Source organism: Microtus ochrogaster, chromosome 18 (genome assembly GCF_000317375.1).
Source record: "Microtus ochrogaster isolate Prairie Vole_2 chromosome 18, MicOch1.0, whole genome shotgun sequence".
In the NCBI taxonomy this organism is placed as follows: domain Eukaryota; kingdom Metazoa; phylum Chordata; class Mammalia; order Rodentia; family Cricetidae; genus Microtus; species Microtus ochrogaster.
Window position 1 is genome coordinate 58,152,019 of NC_022020.1, and position 8,329 is coordinate 58,160,347.

An 8,329-nucleotide genomic window follows, 5' to 3' on the forward strand; every position below is an offset into this window, starting at 1 on the left:
CTTTATTTTGAAGCCCTACAGTCAGTGTTTCTCTACATCACTCAGCTACTTGCCCCTTTATGGCTTTCATTATTTTTATTCTGCCAAAAATAATGCCTCAGAGTTTCTTACAGAGGATTTTTTGATAATAAACTCCTAGTTTTTGTTTGTCCAATAAAATATCTTTATTTAAGAAAATAGTGGAGGGAGACCAGCCTTCACATAAAAATATGCATGAATAAACTATGCACATACGCAAACATATGTATAAGAATCTATAAAATATCTCTCTATATATATACCATCAATTTAAGCACGTAGAAAAAAGACAGCCTTTTTCTCCGAGGCTAGTCCAGCACTCGTGTCTTCCAGAGTCACCTAGGCAGCTCCATGATGCAGCGGAGGGTCCACTCTGACTCCTGGCTTCGTCCATGGATCCACCTGCACATTCAGCTCACAGCCCAGCTCCAGGGCCGCTGGCCCGGAAGGAGATCCTCTCCCCAGGTGGGGGATTCGTGGATACTTCTCCCCACAGTTACAAGCTTCACTCGATGACTCATTTTTTCCAAATAATACTTGATGTGGCATTTTCATTCGACCATACTCATCCTTTACCATCTATTGGAAGATTTAGCTTGTCTATTAAATCAATCCATTACATCACCAATTTTGGCAAAGTATATTCACATTGGGAGTAAAGTTTTGTGTCTCTGAACAGGCCTAGAATATCAAGGTAATTGTTATGCAGAACTGTGCATAACACATGGCATTCCTGACCCCCACTGACTGAGCTGCTGTGGAGCCACCATCTTCCTCAGTCACTGTGACAACCCAGGACCATGTGTTGAAAGAAACCGGGATGTTGAATAAAATGTTAAGCTAAACGCTAGTCCCAGCTGCACTGCCTGTTCCAGTGAACTCCCACATGCTACCATCAAGATGGCCTCTACATTTATTTCCATCTTAGGACAAATTCTATACAAACTGACAAAATATCATTTTGTATCCAAGAGGACCCAGTCCTAGACACTTTGCCAATAATGGCAGTTAAGTTGGGCAGAGCTAACTCCAACACTGTGTGGAGTACTGGCTTCTACCTGTGGCGAGAGACACAAGAGCAATACCCCTGAAAAATCGATGATTTTATCCCATCTGCACTTTAAGAAGGATGCTGGGTATTTTTCATCATTTAAAAATGATTTATTGTTCCCTCTCACTATTGAGTCAGCTCAGCAATCCAGCTCCATCTTAAGGATTACTAAGGACAAAATAATTTTAAGGAAAAAAATCCAAAACATAAAGAAAAAAATCACTCACGACCAACAATAAAAGCCTGCAGTGCAGGTCTGGGAACCAGCCACAGCACATCCATGTCTGCCTTCTGGAGCACCGCTCTCATTTCTTGATGGGAATGCCAATCACCATAAAGTCTTCCGCCAGCGTCACTTCTTGGAGATCTAACACTGACTCAGCTTGCCTTTTCAGCTCTGCAATGCCATCTGTCTCTCCTTCTCTAGCCAAAGCAATCGGTTTGTACCGCTGGCTGAAGTGAGTCAGGACCAGCCTCTTTGCCCGGCACAGCTTCGCGAATGTCGCTGCCATCTGGGGTGTGCTGTGGCCATGCTCTTTTGCTTTGTCCATCTGAGAATCATCCAGAGTTGCCTCGTGGATCAAAAGGTCTGCTTCAAAGCACAGCTTCACTCCTCCATCACCCACAACCCCGCAACAGTCACCCAATATGCAGATTTTTCTTCCAACCATAGGCTTTTTTAAGACATCTTGGGGAGAAATTGTAACTCCATTATCCAAAACAACTGAAATTCCATTTTTCAGCTTCCCATAGGCAGGACCTGGGGGCACACCTGATGATGCAGAAACAGATAACCTTACATCAGGGACATGGAATTAGGATTTGTAAAGAAACAGCTTTAACAGCACAGCAAACAGCAAATAGCAAAGGCATCCAGAGGTCTGGATGCAGTTAAGAGCATCTGTTTCCCTTCCAAAGGACCTGAAGTCAATCCCTAGCACCCACATGACAGTTCACATATGTCTGTACCTCCAGTACCAGGGCCTCTGAGGATGGCAGACAGGTATATGGTACATACATAATGCACACAAAACATCCATACACATAAAATTTAAAAGTTAAAGACATCTGATCTGATCATTTCCAAAACTGCAAGAGATGCTTTCCTACTAGTAGACAACTGGGATATTTAAACATTTTAAAAGTTCAGTGTTGCTATTAACAATGGCTTTACGCTTTTCCTAGCACATGTGTGAGCTGACTTTTAAGCTCTGAAGTATCACTTAGGCCTTACTATACTCGCTATATCAGCTCTGATTTTCTGCTTTGCATGAGAATAACAGTTTGGGGATTCTTTATTTACTACACATCAAAGAGTACATCTAAATAATCATATAATCAATATCTCCAGTCAGAATAAGTATCTGCAAACAGACTAACTGAGTAAGAAACTTGGTAGAGAGGACTACTGGGATCCTAAGTGTGAGCCAGGGACCTTTCCAGCCAAGCCAATGACCTCAGTTTGTTTCCTGAGACCCACACGGTGGAAGGAGAGAATCGACTCCCAAAAGTTATCCTCTGACCCCTGCCTGCACACCATGGCAAACACACACACACACACACACACCAAGCAAAACCACCAAAAATAAGGTCATGGGGTATTTCAGGCAATCATACATGATTAATCTTCTTGGTAGATGGTAGTAGTTCCAGATTTCAAGCTTCAGTGTTATTTAATACAGACTAACACAGAGGTTAACACTTACAAACAAATATATGGTCAATATTTCCAATAGTGATCATGTTTAAAGTTTCCAAATATAACTATTTACACAGAATTTACATGACAAGAATACCTTTGACCTACATCACTTTCCTCGTTATCTAGTGTATTATTTCAGTTGGGGAAGGTAACTAAAATTTAGATGAATCACTATCGTTCTTTCAACAGGTGTCATGCCAGGTGTAGTGGTAAGGCTGGGCATAGGATGGACCTGACCTCCATTTCTTAAGGTCTCCTCACTTGTACATCATGGCCTCACATGGAGAAAAGACAACTTCTTCAAGGCCCTTTTCCCATCTTTGTGTGTTTCCTTCCCACTATGGTGCCTATGGTATATGTAGAACTAGTTAAGGTGCAATGTCCTGAACATCAAATTAATTCAGTCAGGCTGGAATGAATAGGCAAGGTAGACAGAAAGGAAGTCTTGAGGTAGTTGGCTGCTGTTGTAAAGGCCCATGGCAAAAATCCTTGCACTAAAGATGGCACTGAAGGGCCAAGGAGATGACTCAGTGGGTAAAGTGCGCGGAGGACCTGAGCTCAGATCCCAGCACCCATGTAAAAGCCAGGTGCAACCTTAACACCAAGTTCTCGCTGGGTAGCCAATCTAGCCAAAATAATGAGCTCTAGGTGCAGTGAGAGAGCCTGCATCAAAAAGGTGGACAGTAATTGAGGACTCTTCATGTTGACCTCTGACCTCTGTATGCACATGCATGGATGAGAACACACACACACACACACACACAGCTCACACACCTCACACAAAGACGTCATCAAAAACATACCTGAGGACTGACTGTGCACACTTCCAATTCCAAACAATCTTGAGGCAGAGGCTGGAGGATCATGACTTTGAATTTGAGCTACATAGTGAGTTGTAGGCCAGGCTGGGCTACAGAGTGAAAATCCTGTATCAAACAAGAATAAAAATAGAAACAGATTTAAAAAATGAAAATACAACTTCAAAAATAAAACATAAAGATTACAAGTATAGATTAGTGGCAGAGCACATGGGCTTGAACCCTAGCATGACCAAAATAAAACAAAAAGGAAAGCACAAGGAAATAAAAATAAATCATGGACTTACTAGCCCAATTCAAACCACCTTGCCAACCAAGTCAGAGCTGGGCCTGGTCATACAGGCTGTATCCCAGCTTCTCAGAATGATCTCACATTCAAAGCCACCATGAGCAACTTAGTGAAACCCTGGCTCAGGTAAAAAATAACAAACAAGTTGGAGATAGAGCTCAGTGCTTGTTTAGCTTGTGTCCTAGATTCAATTACCAGTGCAGCCAAAAAGGAAGAGAAAAGAATGTGAAGCCAGGAAACTAACGAGAAAAGATTCATATATATTAAATATTCTAGTTCTGTTCTGAATAGTATCTTTAGACACCAAAGATTTTCCTTAATAAGCAAATTTTGGGCAAAGGAAGTGAGTGCCACTTCCAGTGGCTTCCGGTAAGACAGTCAGATAAGGAAGGAAAGGCAAACTTACCGAGGTCCTTCAGCTTCTGTGCGTTGAGTTTGCCTGCACGTTTCTTTTCCACAACTGAAAAACCAAAGGATGGAATTCTGTGAAAGAGGCGAAATGCTTTTACAACAAACTGCTCATCATCAACCAGACAGTAGGAGTTTTCTTCTGTGTTTAACAAGATAGTTCGTCCCTGTCCTTTGGGAGGGCCGTCCGTTTCGTTCACATGTGAAAACCCTTTTAGTTCCTCCACAGGACACTGGTCAGCTGTAGGCACTATCTCATGGACCACATAAGGAAAAACCAGCTCTGTGTGGGAGAGCTCCATGGTTCTCCAGATGAAGTCCCGAAGCCCTACAGGGCCGTAGATCTCAATAGGCTGCCGTGCGACCACAGAGCCGCTCTGCAGGCTGATGGTGCAGAGGAGGCCCGGGAGGCCAAAGAAGTGGTCCCCATGAAGATGTGTGATGAAGATCTTGGTAATTCTCCCTTTTGATTGAGACAGAGAAAAGTATTAGGATGATTTTCAGAAATAAAAGACAAAACAAAACTATTTGATTCAACATCCCCAGCCCTCAGCGTGAAGCTGGATGTTAGCCTTGTACACACAGGGCAGTTGCTCTGCCACTGCGCTGCCACTAAGGAACACCCTCAGTTCCACAGACAAAGCAATTTAAAACAAGCCTAAGAACTTATATAAAAAGCAGTAAGCTGAAATTGGACCTTCTGTGTGTTACCATCCACTTACTCATTCCTTTCATCCTGCTGCGTGACTCCAGAAAAAGAGAGATAGGTTTTATGATGCTCTATGGTCTTGTTGGTTGCTTGGTTTTCTGTATGTTTTCTGTATGTTTGTGGGGTGTGCATGTGGTGTTGTGTGTGTAGTCTGTGCACATGAATAGGTAGCTATACATGCATGTAGAGGTGTTTGGGTGACTTCTTCTACTGCTCCCTACTTTCATCTTAAGACAGGCTCTCAGCCAGGCGGTGGTGGCACACACCTTTAATCCCAGCACTCGGGAGGCAGAGGCAGGCGGATTCTGTGAGTTCGAGACCAGCCTGGTCTACAAGAGCTAGTTCCAAGACAGGCTCCAAAATCACAGAGAAACCCTGTCTCGAAAAACCAAAAAAAAAAAAAAAAAAAAAAAAAGACAGGCTCTCTTACAAACCAGAAGCTCACCATTTTGACCAGGCTGGATGATCAGTGAGTTCCCAGGCTCTGCTTCCCTGACTACCCACTAATGCTGGGGTTAAAGGCACCAGACATGCCCAACTCTTTACAAAGATGTGGGGATTTGAACTCAGGACCTCGAGCTGGACAGCAAGCACTCTTACCCTTGAGACATCTACCCAGCACTACTTGGTTGATTTCTGAGACAAGATCTCACTCTGTAGCCAATGCTAACGTGGAACTCACCATGTAATCCAGGCAGCCTTGAACTTGTGGCAATTCTCCTGCCTTAGCCTCCCAAATGATAGGATTATAGGTCTAAACTACCAGGCCCAGTTCCACCAGATGGTTTAAACAGGATATTATTTTTTCTATGAAAATATTCAAATTACAATGCTTTACAGCTTTCCAAGCATATATTTTCTACATATCCTTATTTTCCAAAGTGAAATATAAAAGTTCATCAAGAGGTCTGGAGCGATGTCTCAGAGGTAAGGAGCACTGACTGCCCTTTCAGAGGTCCTGAGTTCAATTCTCAGTAACCACATTGTGGCTCACAACCATCTGTAATGAGATCTGGTGCCCTCTTCTGGTGTGCAAACACACATGGAGGCAGAATGTTGTAAATAAATCTCAAAAACAAAACACTTGTAGGTCAACTGTTCACTTTAGAAAAAAAAAGTTCATCAAGATAACTAACTAGGCCTCAAGTGTCAAAGTATCTTTCAGCTACACAGTCCGCTGTCGGTCCTCTGAGACATACCAACAGCAAAGTGGAATGTTCTACGGTTCTAACTGACTGCATCAGTCCTAACCCCAAAACTGCCTTTTAAGGTCTCCTTCCTGGATAGGGTCACCAATGAAGACTGAACTATGTGTCCCAGTGAGGATGTGGAGGAAGGACAAAGAGGACAAGGACTGAGGAAGAAAGGAGGAGGAGGAAGAGGAAGATAACTAGAAGAGGAACAGGTGAGAGAAGAGGCGGGTCATGAACACCAGATGCCAGGCTGCAGACTGAAGGCAGATCCCTGATCATACTACGTTAGGGCACATGGGCCCAGCTCCTGTTTCCAGTCTGCATCTACACAACAGCTTTGTCAGTGCACACTGGCTTAGTCATAACTTGATTTAGCTAATGGTAAACTGAATTTACTGCTGGTAAATGGCAGGATGCCACATCAGCATTTTCTGAGATGTACCATGGGCATTTTGAAAGTAACAATCACAAACAGCATATTTCCAGTAGAACAGGCTCAAGGGCCACCTATCTGAAGTATATGATACCATAAAAGTACAGGAGCAGTTTATTGATACCATAAAAGAACAGGAACAATTTATCACACTGTGATTTGTTCTGACAGCAAATGCTCTCAAAGCAAGACTTCCCAGAAGGACTACGCCTAGGCTGCCTAAGCTGCAGTGGCCTAGAACAATAGCTGGCTCAGAGCTATTTTGTATGGTGCTGGGGCTTGAGTCTAGGCTGCCACACACATACTTGGCAAGTGCTCACTGAGCTATACTCCTGGGCTTCTTTTAGCCTTCATATTTTACTGCTTTTTCTTTTTAAAAAAAACTTCAAATGAAAGGATAGTCCTTAAATTTCCCATTTTCCCTTTCCAGGCTGTCTCTTAATATGACCCAAGGACTCTAGAAACAAAAGAACTACAGCAGTTACCGAATCCAGATCCCATGTTGGCCTCAAAAGTGCCAACATCAGGCTTTCTAGGTCTTCTCACTATCTATTGCAAAACAAAGCCAACGCTGAACACAAAACAGCCTGGGAACCCAGAACAAGCGTGGCAAACAAAGTAAGAGAAAAGCTGCTTCCCACAGTTATCAGTTTCAAGAAGGCCAGGCATTTCATTTTTGGGAAATGTGATTTCTGAGAGACAAGGAATGGCAACCACAGTTATGAAAGGTATGAGGAAACCGACAGATGAAGAGTGAAGATCACACCCGATTCCCTTCCCCTAAGCAAAAGGAAGTGGTGGGGAAACACTGCCCACAGAGAGGCAGAACACTGCGCATCCTTAGGTGGACATGACGGTGCAATTAAATCTGCTGTTCTACAGTATGTGATAAATACACTGCTCAGCCAAAAGCATCGAATGTAGTTAATGTTGAGTAACTTGTGGCTCCATTTAGGCAAATTACACGCACTTCTATACATATTCACACCATCACCACGTCTGTAATTATAGAATGTTCCTGTGGGAGCTAGGAACGTAGGTGCTGTGGGGGAGTGTTTGTCTATCATTCATGAAGTCCTGAGTTCACGCCCCAGTACTACAGGGGAAAAAAGGCAGGAGGGTTAATAATCAAAGTCATGGGCTACATAACAAGCTCAAAGCCTCATGATTACATGAAACCCTGCCTCCAAGAAAAGAGAGGTTTTGGGGGGTGTCTATGTGAGAAACACTTGGGCTTTTCTTATTTACATACACCTTTTAGTTTTGTTTTATTTTAATTTCTTCAATAAAAAATATGTATTCAAAAATGTTATAATTAAGAAGTTTTGTTTCTTTGAAACAAGGTCTCATGTAGCTCAGGCTTTACAAAAACAGAGGCTAACCATGAACTCCTAATCCTCCTGCTTCTACCACCTAAGTACCGGGCTAACAGGAATGTACTACTAGAGCAGCCTAACCAAATGGTTTTCTTCCTTCCCCTTCCTCCCTTCAGCTCCAGCGCGCACGCGCGCACACACACACACACACACACACACACACACACACACACACACACACACGCCAGACCTGGTACCACAAGCCTACTGTTCCAACTACTGGGAAAGTTGAATCAGGAAGACCACAAATTCAAGGCCTTCCTGACTACTGAGTGAATTCAAGGACAGTCAATGGGTAACAGCAAATTCTTACCTCAAAATAAAAAGTACTA

The 8,329-nt window shown here is 43.1% G+C and overlaps 1 protein-coding gene across 1 annotated transcript in view; it reads right to left on the reverse strand.

Annotated features, from left to right (window-relative positions):
* Positions 1–6: 6 nt before the first annotated feature.
* Positions 7–8,329, reverse strand: part of Elac1 (elaC ribonuclease Z 1) — a 15,782-nt gene continuing 7,459 nt past the window's right edge. Inside the window, exons 3-4 of the mRNA XM_005356255.2 lie at positions 4,285–4,749; positions 7–1,841 (exon numbers count right to left, since the gene is read on the reverse strand). Coding sequence (XP_005356312.1) covers positions 1,375–1,841; positions 4,285–4,749 — 932 coding nt within the window. The 3' untranslated portion in view covers positions 7–1,374. The remainder of the gene's footprint in view (positions 1,842–4,284; positions 4,750–8,329) is intronic.